The sequence below is a fragment of the Lupinus angustifolius genome, chromosome LG08 (assembly GCF_001865875.1).
Source record: "Lupinus angustifolius cultivar Tanjil chromosome LG08, LupAngTanjil_v1.0, whole genome shotgun sequence".
NCBI classification, from domain to species: domain Eukaryota; kingdom Viridiplantae; phylum Streptophyta; class Magnoliopsida; order Fabales; family Fabaceae; genus Lupinus; species Lupinus angustifolius.
Genome location: NC_032016.1, coordinates 6,443,182 through 6,460,748, shown reverse-complemented (window position 1 = coordinate 6,460,748; position 17,567 = coordinate 6,443,182). Strand labels below are relative to the sequence as shown.

Here is a 17,567-nt window from a genome sequence, read left to right as displayed (position 1 = left end):
AAATCCTTGCACAATATTTTCTATCACTTTCTCTTTTATATTTCAAGATGTTTTAATTCGAGTTTGGAGTTGATATTTTGCATGCTTATACCTTGCTATGTCCTTGTTAATCTTGCGTAAAAATATATGATGTATATCTGCTTGTGTGTTGATTAATAACTGTGCAAGTTGCTATTTTGATCATTCTGTTTCTATTTTGATTTAGTCGATTAGGCCCACTGGTTAATCGATTAACTGGGCATTTTTCAGCAAGTGGGCAAAAACTCAAAAAGTGGAACTTGAGCTCCACCACACCTATTCAACCCCCCTTCTAGGTGTATTTTGCCACTGATATCTAACATTTAATGTCCTGCCCATTTTAAAATGGGCTAACATGCTAGCAGGCGACCCGCGAGCATTGTTGAATAATAAAAAAAAAATTCATATAATAAATAAAATAAAATTAAATAAATTAGTTGAAGATAAAAAATTAACAATTTTTTTGATATTTTATATGAAGTTTAAAAAATCACATTAGATTACAATTTCTTTTAGGGATTAAAAATCACATTACATCATAAATTATTTAAAATTTTCTTACATTTTTCTTAAATTATGTATATGTGCCGCTTGTATGCCCAACGGAGATGCCCACAAACTTGACGGGCAAAACGGGCAAATAAACAAATTTTATATGCCATGTCCGGAAAAAAATGCAAGCTACACGGATGCACTTGCGAGCAATGCCTGTTGTGCCACCTCTATGTGTCTATAGAACTTGAGTAGGGGATAAAAACTTTTTAGTAACATTCCTAATCTCTTAATCATTAAATAAAAATATTAATAATTTCCTAATGCTTTATGTATATAATACAAGGAATATTTAAAAATAGCGTTAATTAAATTCTTTACAAATTTCTTCAATTAATGATTTAATAGTAATAAAAAATTAATATTATAAATTACTTAATTAAACTTTTAACTTTTTTAAACAATAATTCAAGAATTACTTTTGTGTTTATCAAGAGAGTATTTTATGTAGTTCTATAAAACTCGGCTTGGACCGGCTGGTTCGACCGGTTCAACTGTGAACTATATATCTAATTGATCTGAGCCTCTCATATAATAAGTTTTGCATCAAAATTGGGCTGACTTAGTTAATTTAAGCCCAAAACTAGTGATTTGAATGGTCAAACCGGTTGGACAGACCAAGTAAATAAAATAACAACCATATCGATGTCATTTTTTGGTGAAAAAATTAAGTACTTTTAACTTATTTGAAGTTATGTTTGTCATTTGTAATCATAAATTATATAATAGAAATATTTTTTAATAAGGTCTCATGATTGTTTACTTTTTAAATTTGAGGAAGTTTTTTATGTTGAATTATGTATTACTCTTCTAACTATACTCTATTTGATTTTATCCGTTTGCCCCCTTTCCGAAATACCCATTTTACATTATCTTGGTTTCGTAGCGCATGGAAGAAAATAAGAAAATGAACAATCTTTCTATTAATAAATCTCTTCCAGCAACGCTTAAAAAATTGAGAGGAAAAAGAAGGAGAAATAGTATCTTCTAAGTACAATAACCAAAAAGGAAATGAAGCAACTAACGAACCAAACTAAAACTATATAAAGCAAAACTTATTAACCAATAAAGAAATACATTTAATTTGGCTTTAAACAATGGAACAACCTAAGAAGAAGAAAAACAAAAAATGCAAGGGAAAACGTTAATGGCTTAGGCTTTTCCTTGAGTGATGAGGAAGCCAAATGTGATCAAGCATTTTACACATTACACCAAGTAGGAAAAGTCGTTCTGAATTTTGTAACACATACCAAATTTTATATTAATGGTCATACTTTTTTATTACACACACATGTTATTTATTTTATTACACCATATAAATTCAAATGTATCTCTTAAACACAAGGTGATAAAGTAATGTGTGTGCTTTTAGAAACTCTCGAAGCCTCTAAGATGCTAGAGAATATCCTTAATTGCTGATATTTGGCGCATTTTACACATGCCTTCTAAGGGAAGATTCTTTTGCACAACGAGCATTCCATTTCCTACATTCATATCAATTAGTTCATGTGTCGTTCGCTTCCATTCAAAGCATTGAATTAGTAAGCCCAGAGTTAAGGTTACAATGCGTTGAGCCAAGTTTGTTCCAGGACAAACCCTTCTCCCTGACCCAAATGTAAGTAGCTTATTCACTTCACCTTCTTTCTCGAATCTCTCGGGCTTAAAAAGTAAAGGGTCAGTCCACAAATTTGGATCTGTGTGAATGGCCCAAACATTAACAAACAAAGTAGTGTTTTGTGGAATTTTATATCCCCCAATGATGCAATCTTCTGAAATGGAACGAGGAAACGATAATGGAAGAGGAGGCTGTAATCGAAATGTCTCATGGACAATATTCTGAAGGTAAGGGAGTTTCGAAATGTCCGACTCATCCATTAAACGATCTTGTCCTATACGAATATCTAATTCTTTTCTTGCCTTCTTCAATATTTCTGGATGATTTAATAAATTAGACATTGCCCATTCCAAACTTGTTCCTGATGTCTCTGTTCCTCCCATCAATAGATCCTGTCAACTCCATCCAAACGATATTAATAAAATAACTAATCAAAACATTTTTTTCGTCTTCCCATAAATATTATTATGATCTTTAATTGGTAGGGATGATGTCGGACAAAGTTGTCAATTTATACCCAATGATCCAGGTGTAGTGCAACCGCTATTGTGGTATGACAAAATTTCTGGTTTGGGAGGAGAAACATAATTTGCTGATTTTGGAGAAAAAGGTTAGTGGGTAGTGGAAAGAGGGTTAAGGGGTAAGTGAGGTAGATATTTTTTTAATTGCAAATTATGAAAATATCAACATTACTAAAACTCATTGCTATTGAAGTAGGAAGTTTATTTTTGTCCAAAAGTCTTAGTGTACCATACTAATCTAATCATACCAAAAGATTACCATCCTTTAAGTTTGGAAGTAGTCATGATATGATGTGGTCATTGACGGCTTCCAAAGAAAACAAGTAATATATCAGGATCAATATTGTTTGAACTAAATTGGATGGCCTCACCAGTCCAATTGAATATTGGATTAGGGAACGAGTCCGTACATATCAGAAAATCGCTCAGTTAGTCAGTCAACTTTAAACTACTCCAAACCTAGTCAAACTACTTTAGGTCGCCTTAAACATATTAGTTGGACCGATTGTTTTGCCCAAATTAAACAAGCGAAAAAAGAATAAATGTATTAAAATCAATCATAGGACTATATCCTATCTTTATTCATAATTAACTTGAAATTTATAGGTATATTTTAATTACATAATATACATAATGTATAACTTGAATATCATAACATTTGTTGACACCTTTCCTACTTATTAAATATTTTCAAAACTCTAAATTTATATTAAATGTTGATTCATCCAATGTTAGTCTTATGAAAGTGTAGTAACGTACAAAATTTGTATTTAAAACTTCTATTTATTGTTAAACTTTTATATCATGTGTTGGGTTTATTCAAGTGTGAAGTCACACATTGGATATGTGGTGAGAAGTGAAAGAATTTATAAGTAGGAAAGACCCATGGAACTAATGCCTTAAGGTTTTGGTTCAAGACGTGGTGTCTCACTTGAGACTCTTCACTCTTCCCATACCCATGTAACAATGGAACTCCCCGGTGGTTGGAGGCTCCCCAGTCGCAGTCTGGTCCAACAAGTGGTATCAGAGCCGATGGTTCGGCTAGGACATGGTGGACTCAAGGGGGAACGGACCGGAAAGTGTGTGGTACCCACACTTGAGGGGGAGATTGTTGAGTTTATTCAAGTGTGAAGTCTCACAATGGATATGTGGGAAGGAGTGAAATAGTTTATAAGAAGGAAAGGCTCATGAAACTAATGCCTTAAGGTTTTGGTTTAAGACATGGTGTCTCACTTGTGACTCTCCACTCTTCCCAAACCCATGTAACAATGGAACTCCCTGATGGTTGGAGGCTCCCCGATCACAGTTTGGTCCAACATTATGTATTCAATCATAATAATATTTTAAAAGTTTTTATTTAATAATATTAGATTGATAATGTGGGTGAAAGCAAAATCAATCCTAATAATAATATTTTAATATAAATAAATAAAGGGAAACATATATAAAATAATAATTACCAAAATGAGTCCTTTGATGATTTGATCTGTATAGTATTGAGGTTGTGATTGTTGTTGAGTAAGAAGATTATCTATCATGGTATTGGTATTTTTCTTCTCATTACGATGCTCATCAATGCGTCCTTGCATAAAGTCATCAAGTCTCAAACTTATATTTTTTAAACTTTTTTCTGAAACAAAACCAAACCAACCTAACCCTACTTTTGGTATGAATTCACTAAACACCACCAACTCATTTATGATTTCTCTAAATTGCTTTGCTTCATCTAATTCACTTTTATCAAGGTCCTCACCGAAGTACCTCTTCCCTGTCAATATTCTCATCGTAGCATTGAATGTTAATTCTAAGAATTTGGATTTTAGTTCCACTTTGACAAAGTCCTTGCATGAGTCTTGGGCTAGCTTTTTTAATAGTCTCATAGCTTCGTCTTTTCGAATTTCCAAAGTGGAGTTGAGACGATGTGGTGAGAGAACTTCAAGTGATATTATACGACGAAGGTTACGCCAATGATCACCATAAGGGGAAAAACCTACAGCAGTATAGTCATAGCCAGTATATTTTCCTATTAGAAGTTTTGGTCGATGTGATAAAATAATATCATTTTTGGTGAAGCATTCTTGCACTAAGGATAGTGATGAAACAATAACCACTAAACGTGATCCAAATACAAGGGAAAATATTTGGCCATACTTTTGTGATAAGCCATAGAAGGTGAGGTGTAATGGTTTTTTGAGTTGGTTGAGGTTTCCGATTACAGGAAGATAAGGTGGACCTGGAGGAAAGTTTTTGAATCTTCTTGTTTGGAACAAGAACTTCAAAGTAACAAGAGAAACAAGAAGGAAGAAAAAGAAATAAAAGTAATTAATCATGATTGAAAATTTAAGCTCACTAGAATATTATGTCTTGGTAGTGGCTATTTAAGTACTATAAGGTGAAAATGGTGATTGGTTGATCCAAATCATCACACCTACCCCCAATTTACAAAGGGGTCATCAAGAATAACTTTGTTATTTGTATTTTTTTTATATCCAATAATTAATGTTATTCCATGTCTCATTATATTCTTTGGTTAGAAATAATCAATTATTAAATATTTAGATTAAAAAATTTAAAACTTTGATTTTCTTGATAAATCACATATAGTGGTACATAGTGACAGTAAAATTAGTTCTTTGTTTAGCCATCACCCGTAAAACCTTTGCAAATCCAAAGCGGTCCTGAGCATACTAATTTGTGATTTTTAGATTAATTTTCATGCACGACTCGTTTGAAAACGAATTAATATACTGTCTGTATGCATTGATAAATAATTAAATAAAAGAAAAAGATCATAAAAATAAATTAAACAAAAAAGTTGAAGTGAGAAAACAAAAAATGATATGCGATATGGACTAGAACAAATTATATTATATAAACAACTTTTTCAAAACATTAAATTATATTACATCATATTTTATTTGAGTTTTAATATTTGTTACGAGAAAAATTGTATACACTGGCAACATAAAAGTTTTATACATTATCACTTTATCATCCCTAATTTATTTTTAATCATTATTAACTCTTCATTTAGTCACCCATTTTACTTTTTGTCACAACTTAATATTTTGTTTGCATTCTTACAACTTCTCAATGTTTAATTTTTTACTAGTAAATTTCCACAAACTTAAAACTCACGGATAAGATTTTTCTAATATTTTTCTCACCTTTTACTCATTCATCCTTTTTTTTTGACAACTTAACATTTTGTCTACCTACATCATAACTTGTCAATATATAGTTTTTCACAAGTAATTTTTTTCTTCATTCAATAACTTTCTACATGTCATTCAATTTATCATTCCAAATTGTTTGATGTATATTATTTTTTATCTTACATATTTATGATATACTAATTTGACTTCAATAGAAGAAAAATGTCGCCACCTATATGAACACACAAATGTTATTACTAGTTCACCCAAAATGAAGAACCCAGTAAAATGTAATACTATACTCCATCTATTTATTGGTCGAATTTTAAATTTATCATTTATTATTGCCTTTAAAATTTATCATTTATTAATGCCTTTAAAATTTATCATTTATTATTGTCTATTTATCATTAAAATATAATACTATATCTTCATAATTTATTATTATTATTTATTATTGCCTATAAATTTATCATTTATTATCGTCTATTTATGGTAAAATGTACTACTATCTCTTCATCATTTATTAATGCCTATAAATTTTGCCATACAATGTGATGAATATAGAGGAGATAATAATGGAATATCATACAATTTTGATATTTAAAATTTAGAAGGTTAATTTTGTCCATCTAAATTTTTTATTCTTTGCTATTATTTGGTGAAATTAAATGCAAAGTGACCACTATCATTTTCAACATTCTCACTCCATTGTTGACTTCTAACTTTTTGGAATAGTGATAACAAATCTACAATTTAAGATAAAAATGTATAGATGAGAAAACTTTTATTAATAAGCGAGTGTCTAAATACTCCAAAATCGAGTTGCAAGTTATATCTTTGACAATTTTAAATAATTATTATGACTATTATCTCCTTTGTATTTGGTATTATATGGCTCATTGACACAAAGTTTACTAACTAATATGATAAACTGAGTATAAACTTTATCCTATGAATCATGACTCTATAAGAATAAGAATAACTGAATATCATTAAACAATTAATGTGCAACAATTATGGATTTGGAAAATATAAAACAAACAAAATTAAAGAGTATAAGATTAATTCTTTTTTTCAAAAATAAACTCAATAGTTTTTCCCTTTTGCCAACATGGTATATTGTTTATATTATATTAAGATTATTACATGGCTCCTAGACACCATATTGATTACGATATATTGTTTTTCCCAACTTTAGATGATTATTAATGGTATATTGTTTTACATGGTATATTGTTTTACCATATTGATTACGATATATCATTTTTATAGACCAACATTACCTTGTATTTTTACAAGTGAAATTATTTTGGTTGGTTTTGTATGGTGAATGTTTCACCTAAATATGTATCCTCTATCTTTAAATCTTTCATTTCTTACATTATCAAATCTTTTTCTCAAATTTCATCAAATCTCATACTCAAATATCCTTCAACTTTATCACATATAAAACATTTCTAATATTTCTTTCTCTTCGGCCACTCATTTTACTCTAAGTTAGCAATTTGTCTATCTTCCTCAAAAAATTCTCAATATTTAATTTTTTTACATGTAATTAAATTTTCACAACTAAAAATCTTACGGGTAAGACTTTTATAACATTAACTTTTTATCATAATTAACATTTTGTCTACCTTCCCACTCCAGAAATTAAATAATATGTCAATTTAAGTTTAATTTTCTTCTTTCCATCCTTGTTTGTCTTTCTCAACCTTTCTTCCTCCATATCTCACACAGAAAGAAACCAAACAAATTCCCTTTTGTTGTTTTATGGAAGATATTACACAGATAGAGAGTTGTTCACCAAAAATCTGAGTGAGTCATGTGAAAAGAATTAGAAATAGAAGATATAAGTTCTTATTAGTCATAAAACATTATTATATCCTTGCCATTTTCCATGTAAATAAATGTTGGAACAATTTTTTTTTAAATAGAAATTACTTTTATTTAATGTATATAAGCTACCTATACATCTATGATTAGAGATTTTGCCCTTAGATATCATAAATTAGATTTTCCTTATTTAACAACTATTATGAATTTATATTTTCAACATATCTTATCTTTAAAGTTAAGGATATCACTATCTTTATATATTCTACTTTTAAAAAATTAACATGGTTATAAAATTTGCAAAAAATTGATAAATCAATCCTATATATATATATATAGATCCTGCGTCGTTCCATTCCATTTAGGATTAGGAGTAATCAGACTTGCTTTTTATCTATCTCTCATTATTTGGGACCCTATTCACCTCTTTTATGACACAATAATTATACTGGTTAGGTAAATATATATCTAAATCAGTCAATATCACATATTGGGTGTGATTTTCATTTAAAATTATAGAAAATTATGAAAATAAATTATTTTTTAGCAAAATATTTTTCTGAATGATTAAACACATTGTCGCCGCCTTTATTATAATTATAAGAAATAAAGAACACATTTTCTTTGTTACATGTTACAAATAAAAATATTGATTGTATTAATTATCATTTTAATGATAACATAATATATTTATCTAATTTTACTAGTGTACAATCTAATTAGTGAATGACTTATTTAAATTTATACACTACTATATTCACTGGTTTGATAACTTATATGTTATTAATAGTATTAGAGTTCAGTTTATATATTTGTATGAAACTAGCAAGCATTTTATAATATCTATATCTATCTATACTTCTATATCTATACTATATATAAAGGCAAAACATGGTGTAACTTCCACCATGGTGTAATTTCTATTTCCTATTTTACCCTTCACATTATTTAATTTTTACAAAAAGATCATATAATCATAAATAAACATTACCAACACATTAATTAATTATATCTTTCACATTAAATTGAACATTATCATAAATACATAAAAATTATAACTATATATAAAGGCAAAACATGGTGTAACTTCCACCATGGTGTAATTTCTATTTCCTATTTTGCCCTTCACATTATTTAATTTTTACAAAAAGATCATATAATCATAAATAAACATCACCAACACATTAATTAATTATATATTTCACATTAAACTGAGTATTATCATAAATACATAAAAATTATAACAATATACTATATGTAAAGGCAAAACATGGTGTAACTTCCACCATGGTGTAATTTCTATTTCCTATTTTGCCCTTCACATTATTTAATTTTTACAAAAAGATCATATAATCATAAATAAACATCACCAACACATTAATTAATTATATCTTTCACATTAAAAATAAACAAATACATAAAAATTATAACACATACATTCTAATTCTAAAAATAAAATATATAAAAATTGAATACGTAGTAACATATAATATTGTCCGGCAGGCACTTCGTGCCTGTACGCACTAGTTATTATAATATATAATTGACACGTGTTTATCAAGACTTGAGTTGGGGGGAAACTTTTTAGTAATATTCCTACTCTCTTAATCATTAAATGAAAATATTAATTATTTGTTTAATGCATTATTAAGAAGAATAAAAAAATATTATAATATATTATTTAATTAAATTTTTAAATTTTTAAATTATACATTCAAGAATTATTCTTGTGTTTGTTGAGAGATTGTTCTATGGCAGCTAAAAATAAATAAAAAAATTATAGCTAAAAAAGGAGTATGATACTGTTGTTAATTAGCAGTAATTAGCTATTTGGTAATCATGTCTCAGAATCGATAGAATGGGCATTCCTCGTGAGACACGTACGAGTTTGCATATTATACTCTTACCACGTTCTAGTTATATTCGCTAGACTGAGGAGGTTTCTTTAGAAAGAAAATTTCATGCTTATCAATTCTGATGGAAAATATATTACTCTAAAGTTTCTGTATTCTGAAGTTTAGAAGAAGAAGAAAAAGAAATATTATGGCTATGTGATATGTATCTCTTGTATTTACCGTTGGAGATACTAGATATATTTGAATTGATAAAATATTATTTAATTTAGAATTTAGATAAAATTATTTATTTTATTAATTATTATTTGGGTTATTATTATCTTATCATTTATAATAATTTCTGTTTATATAAAGTATTTTTTAGACTAACTCATATTTGAATTTGATTAATGATTACTAATAAATTTAACTTTATGTAGTGGAAGAACTCAATACGCTATGTTCTAGTGCTTTCTCTTAACAACGACCCAAAAAAGGATGAAGCAAAGATATTTATGGATTTCTTGATGGAATTGAATTATAATAATTTATGATCCAGAAGTTACAAGAAGCTTAAAGGAGATTGGAATTGAATTATAATACCTGTATTTATTTAAAGTTATTAAAGTATTTGTGGTTTATCCGCCTTCTAAAATTTATAAATAAACAATAACATATAAACCTTAAACTCACTAGCTAGAATTAATATTGTTGTGCTTCAATTAGGAGTTTACGACCACACCTTGCTTATAAAACCTTATTTATCTAATTATCACCATGCTGATCAATATTTAATATTTAGCTTACGAAAATCTTACACATATTAATATCCTAAACTCCTGAATAGATAATTACTAGTACTCATTCACTTGATTATATGTGTATGATATTGGGCCCTTCTACTTAGTAATGGTAATAGGTACGATTGTTTAAGGTTCGATTTTGCAGGTTCAGACAGTTGTTTTGTTCTTAACCTATGAAATGCACTAACCTTATGTACATGATATTGATAGTTTCATTGTCTGAAGTACATATGAATTATACAAGAACAAAAAATCCGAAGGATTTCGAAGTAAAATTCAAAAACAACAATGATTGATCATGGAAGTTCTTCCTAATCGATGAGAAATCATGATTATTGAACTATCACATATTTTCAATTGAATATGAGCACATAATAATCTTTTCAAAGTCTTACAATTATTTATTGACTCTTGAATGTACTATGAAGTTCAACATAGAAAGTTGAAATAACATTTAGAGTGTGTCTTGAAAATTATAAAAAGATATATTAGAGGATATTTTTGGAAGATGATAGTTGGTTAGGAAGTTATGAATTAGCTAGTTAGGTTTGTGTTAGTTACCTGTTTTACAAGTTTTCTTTTCTTCATTTCTCTTGTATAAATAAGTTATATTGACTCACTTCTTACTTATTCAATTCAATGATAATAATGAGAAATATTACATTTCAATGGAGGTGTTGATTCTTTATTCTTTCTCTTTTTCTTCTTTCTTTCTTGTTCATCTTTTCTTCCTCTTTCATGCATGACTCCTACCATTTTAACATGGTATCAGACCATAATTATTTTTTGATAGCTTACGCTCATGGTTTCGTGAAAGATTTTCCGGAAAACTTCAACAATCAAGAACATGATGGTGCTTTCTTTTTCATCTCAATGGTCTTCATTAGTGTTATCTTGCTTCCAATAGATGACAATGCTGCATGTGGTAAGACTATCTTGATTTCTTTGATTGCTCCAGCGTTTGTTATTCAACAACCAACATTTCTTTTCAACATATGACCCTAAATTCTTCATTATCACCTTCTTCATCGAACTTCAAATTCAGATCAAAGGAGTTTGTTTTTGGTCAAGAATTTTTTTCAAGTACATAAGCTAGCTTCTTGATATCCTCAAGCACTTCAAGAATAGAATACTATGACCAATTTATTCTATACAAGATTATATTATTTTCTTATTCTTCATCATTTACCTCTCTTTCTTATTCATCATTGAAGCATCTCATTATGATCAAGAATCAGATATGTTCTTTCTCTTTCATCATCAATGGTTGGTTCACTACTGTCCTGATGGTTAAGCTCAGATATAACTTATGTCATGAATGGTTAAGCATTGGATAGGTAGCTTATGTCCATAGTGGTTAAACAAAGATATAGCTTCTGCTATGGATAGTTAGACATTTGATGATATAGCTTCTGTCATGGATGGTTAAGTGTTGTTATTACTTCAAATCAAGCTTCAAATCAATTCCAAGTTGGAGAGTGAAAATTTTCACTCACCGGCTTGAGAGAAGATATTAAGATATATTAGAGGATATTTTTGAAAGATGATAGTTGGTTAGGAAGTTAGGAATTAGCTAGTTGGGTTTGTGTTAGTTACTTACTTTACAAAGCATGCATATAATATACCACAATGATGCTAATGTGAGTTGTGTCTCAAATCTTCAAAACGGGTAAAGGAACAATGCATATAGGTGGTGAAAATTTTCTTACCGGAGAAGCTCAGGTTGATCTCCCTTATGCAGATAAAGAGCTGCTATTAGGTCTAGTTTTGCAAGATTTTTCAAGAAAGATTATGCTTTTGATGGGGTTTTCTTAGTGAGAAATCATGGTGGATTGTTCAAGAAATGGAGACAAAGCTATCATGTGCACAATGTGATGATCATTTGGGATATTCAATTAGACATGCATACAATGCATCTGTAGAAGTTTTATAATCCCTGTTAAAATATGGTAAGAGCCATGGATAAGAGATATCTTCTTGATGAAACAAGAAAGATGAGAAATTAATGAAAAGAGAAAGAAAAACTTGAAGAAGCAAGAAAGGGAAAGAAAGGAGAATCAAAGTCTTTGTTGAATGTGACCTCTCTCATTATTGTCATTGAATTGAATTAATAAGAAGAGAGTTGTTGGTGCAGCGGAAGGGATCATTGCGCAGAGTTGGAAACAAGCAATCAAATAAAGGCATAGAATAAATAGAAGAGAAGAAACAAGAGAATTTGTTAACGGGGTTCAACCAATTGTTCCTACAACCCTGGGAGCGATGAGCGACTACCAATATATTATTAGAGAATAAAGATTACAAACTCTAGCACACTCATGGGTCCACCTGCCCATGGGGTGTTTCTATTAGGTGCTTATATCTGGTGCACATTATAACAAGGGACCTGAGTCCAATATATAACATTGGTTACTCTAATCTATTCCAATACTAGACAATGTGAGACTAATACAATAACATATTTCAAGCATTCACAACAATCTCCACCTTCATTGAAATAGAAGAATATATCGCTTATTAGAAAATTTACACAAGAATCTCCACCTTAGCGAATATATGACTCCACCTTGTTTAATGTCTAATTCTCTTTAACTGCTCCCCTACAGCATAGACCTTATGAGTATCCTTGACGATGTTATCAAGAGCCTAGCTCTCCAAACTTGTAGTGCAGCTTCTCATACCGCCATCAAATGGAACATGCCGCCTAGCCACCTATTGCTAGGAAGTCTTTCGATATATTGGAACTTCTACATAAAAGTTCACCAACCGTTACAATCATTGTCTACTCCGACAATCCTAGTTCAAAAGAACTATCATACTCCACCATAAGGAGTATACCCACAACACACACCTTGAGTCAATGCTAACTAATGTATGTGTCACATCCTTGCATCCAAGTCAATGCCCATGTCACACCTCTGTATCTCTACCAATGCTCGTGTTACAACTTATTGTTGGTGCAGCGGAAGTGATTGTTGTGCAGCGTTCGCCACAAGCAATCAAATAAAGAGCATAAAATAAATGGAAGAGAATGAACAAGAGAATTTGTTAATGGGATTCGACCAATTATGCCTACGTCTCTGAGAATGATGAGTGGCTACCAAGATATTAATAGAGAATAGGATTGCAAACCCTAGCACACCCATGGGCCCACCTGCCCATGGGGTGTTTCGATTAGGTGCTTATATCTGGTATACATTATTACAATGGACTTGAGTCTAATATATAACATTGATATTCTGCTCTATTCTAATTCTAGGCAATATGGGACTTCATATAATAACATATTTCAAACATCCCCAACAATCTTCATCTTGATTGAAATAGACGAATATCTCGCTCCTTAGGAAATCTACACAAGAATATCCACCTTAGCGAATATATGACTCCACCTTGTTTAATGTCTAATTCTCTTTAACTGCTCCCCTACAGCATAGACCTTATGAGTATCCTTGACGATGTTATCAAGAGCCTAGCTCTCCAAACTTGTAGTGCAGCTTCTCATACCGCCATCAAATGGAACATGCCGCCTAGCCACCTATTGCTAGGAAGTCTTTCGATATATTGGAACCTCTACACAAACGTTCACCAACAATCGTCCTCTTCAATACTCAATCAAACTGAACCTTGGAACTTCCTTGGAAAGCCTCAACCGCTACCACCATTGTCTACTCTAACAATCCTAGTTCAAAAGAATTATCATACTTCACCATAAGGAGTATACTCACAACACACACCTTGCGTCAATGCTAACTAATGTATGTGTCACATCCTTGCATCCAAGCCAATGCCCATGCCACACCTCTGAATCTCTACCAATGCTCGTGTTAAACCTTGCATCAAAGCCAATGCCCATGTCGCACCCTACATCAAAGTCAGTCATCGCCCTTGTGCTTTTGTGGATCTGCTAACAATTAATATCTTTCATTATGACGTCTCACACACGCCATTACGATATTCTCTTTATCATCTCCAATGAGAACATTCTCTCAGCATCTAGAGAGATATTGTCAGCATCTAACTCAACACCTCTGTCTTTACCTCCACCTTGATCCTAACCCAATACATAAACTTATGGGGTTCTGGATCAACACATACATCGCCCAATCTACAGTTCTGCCATGTTTCCTTCTCCTTCAATGCATCTACTCTATCTTTGCCATTACCTTTGATGCACCTTGTCTAGCCATCACACATTCACCCTCTTTAGCCATTATCTGACGTATGGGTTAAGAGCCATCTACCAATTGGCTCTGATACCAGTTGTTGGTGTAGTGGAAGCAATTGTTGCACAACATTGGCTACAAGCAATCAAATAAAGAGCATAAAATAAATGGAAGAAAAGGAACAAGAGAATTTGTTAATGGGGTTCGACCCATTATGCATATGTCCCCAGGAGCGTTGAGCGGCTACCAAGATATTAATAGAGAATAGGATTACAAACCCTAGCACACCCATGGGCCCACCTGCCCATGAGGTGTTTCTATTTGATGCTTATATCTGGTGCACATTATAACGAGGGACTTGAATCTAATATATAACATTGATATTCTACTCTATTCTAATTCTAGGCAATATGGGACTTTATATAATAACATATTTCAAACATCCCCAACAAGAGCCAATATGGCTTATTTATACAAGAGAAAATATGAAAAGAAAGCTTGCAAAACAAGTAACTAACACAAACCTAATTTCCTAATTCCTAACTTCCTAACCAATAACCATCTTCCAAAAATAACCTGTAATATATTTTTAATAAAAATATCACAAAATTAATCTTATGCTATATTTTTATGGAGAACACATATGTTATCCCACAAGTTGTATCACTGCATATACCATCTGCTAATGATTGGTTGAAAAAATGTTTTTAAGTTAAAAAACTATAATTACTAAATATTTTTCTAACTAATCACAGCTGGTGGTGTAACACCCCGAAAATTACTCCCAAAAATCATGCTAAAAAATGGGTATTTTTTTTAATAATGATGCCATATAAAATTTATTTCCTTATATTTGTTTCATTTTGCAACATCACTTTAAGTAACATACAATGCGGAAAATCAAAAACATCATTACCGAAAGGTAATAAAAATATAACTCAATATAACTTTGAATCATACTTCATTAGAATATCATGAAATATTGGTACAAAGTACAAGACGAAACCTAATCGTCGCCCAAATAAAAATACTACAAAATAAATACCCTACACAGGTACACTAATAAAAAAGACCAAGGGCATGTGTAGGTATAACCGTTTCCCTCAATCCTCCATGCCCCTCCTAGGACATCGAAAAGCAGTAACTCAGAATCCTGGCAGAATGATCCATTTGAACAAAACACGAATAGAAGACAAACAGAAAGAAGAGGGAGTAAGACATCTAATGAATATTACCCATTGACGGTGTGGAATTACACGGAATATCACATCCAAACAGACACGCATAATAAACACAATATATACATCACATGTAAAAATGCATAATGATGAATGATGTTATAATCCCATATTAGGAGGATCAAAGACCACAATCTCAATGTATGAATGTTATGCTTGTTTCATCCATCAGTTAACCAATATCCTCCCAATATACTATTCGGAAATAACCAAGAGTACAGGTCCCATAACAAGCCGATTTGAACGCACCAAAATTATTCTTCGCAAGGATATATGATCGATCTGTTCTGAAGAACTGTCCATTTCAGGATGGTGTCATATCAAACACTTTTTGGGCATCCCTCACATTGATCTTGATTGCAAAGAGAGGTTGTGAAAGATCGTCTAGTTTGTGCTGCGAGAAGCCGAGAACTGTCTGATCCAACAGAATACATCATCCAGGAATACAAGGGACTCGTCTCACCTAGACTCACCCTCAAGACTTTGCTGACGAATCACTACCATCGCCGTCCCTCCCAACTTCTCGGGGCTCGTTCGTCTCCCGTAAGTTTCCTCTCCACTACTTCATTATCCATAATGACAATGCACACTAACCGAGGTTAGGCAATTAAATCTTTTAATCATTCTTTTATATGATCAGCCCAACTCAAGACATCTTCCAAAGGAATGCTTCATGTGGGACCCGATCTTACATCACCACATAAAAGAGGAATGACATCCTTACCACTACGAACCATCGCTGAATATCCTGGACGACCACATGGCCAAGCCTCTTACGGTCAGACGACCTCGCTTCATGGTATAATGTAATCCTTTTTGGGCATTGCCCTAATCACGACATCATAGTCGAAAACCTTGCCCTAAATAGGCACAAGAACAAAGGTACTTGTATAAGTTTGTCAATTTTGGGAACCAAACTCAATCATCTGAGTCATGGTCTTTCTCTAGTGTAAATACACTTCACACCCAAGCTAGGGCTATTGCCTTTAACAAAGCTCATAGTCGAAAACCTTGCCCTAAATAGGCACAAGAACAAAGGTACTTGTATAAGTTTGTCAATTTTGGGCACCAGACTCAATCATCCGAGTCATGGTCTTTCCCAAGTGTAAATACACTTCACACCCAAGCTAGGGCTATTGCCTAAGCAATTAAACAATCAAAAATATCGGTGCATATTTTAGCTCAAGCAAGAGTTGTCAAGCAAGAATTGTCAATCAGTTCTCTTGGTGCCTATTTTAGCTCAAGCAAGAGTTGTCATGCCCCGTGTTAAAACATTCGTTTTCTCTAGACACGTCTCGCTCAAGCGAGAGCTGTCTTGCTCAAGCGAGAAGAGTCTGATTATCATTTTAATTACTTTTCTTAAGGAAAATATTTCTCATTTATATCACATGTTTTTAAACCTTGAATTTAATAATTATCACATACATATCATTCCCATAATAATCATTCAAACATTATAATTCAAGAGTAAACATGATATTTGCATATATAAACATAACATAAATTATATAAGAAATATTATTGTACTTAATCCAAACAAACAGACAGTTGATTAAGTACAAGCTTTCTTAATACCCAAGGCAACTCCAAACTTGTGAGGGAGTTTGGAGGTCCGGATGCATATTCGGACACCATTATGTCACGATGTTTTCTCCTTCACCTAAGTGTGTCGGGTCGCTAGGTTCTCTGTTTGTATGTGAGCTTACTTGATTCGATCTCCTCTCGAACTCTTCATTATGCCAAAATAACGTTAATTAGTTAACTGACTGTAACGCCCCGAAAAATACTTCTCAAAAACATTGCGGAAAAATGGGTAATTTTTTTTTTTGAA

The 17,567-nt window shown here is 31.5% G+C and overlaps 1 protein-coding gene across 1 annotated transcript; it reads right to left on the bottom strand.

The window, feature by feature from the left end:
* Nucleotides 1,821-5,082, bottom strand: LOC109353352 (cytochrome P450 81E8-like). Its single transcript, XM_019595586.1, has 2 exons — nucleotides 4,167-5,082; nucleotides 1,821-2,577 (listed from the first exon to the last, which is right to left on the bottom strand). Exons 1-2 carry the CDS (start codon nucleotides 5,034-5,036, stop codon nucleotides 1,966-1,968), a joined length of 1,482 nt encoding a protein of 493 aa, XP_019451131.1. The 5' UTR covers nucleotides 5,037-5,082; the 3' UTR covers nucleotides 1,821-1,965.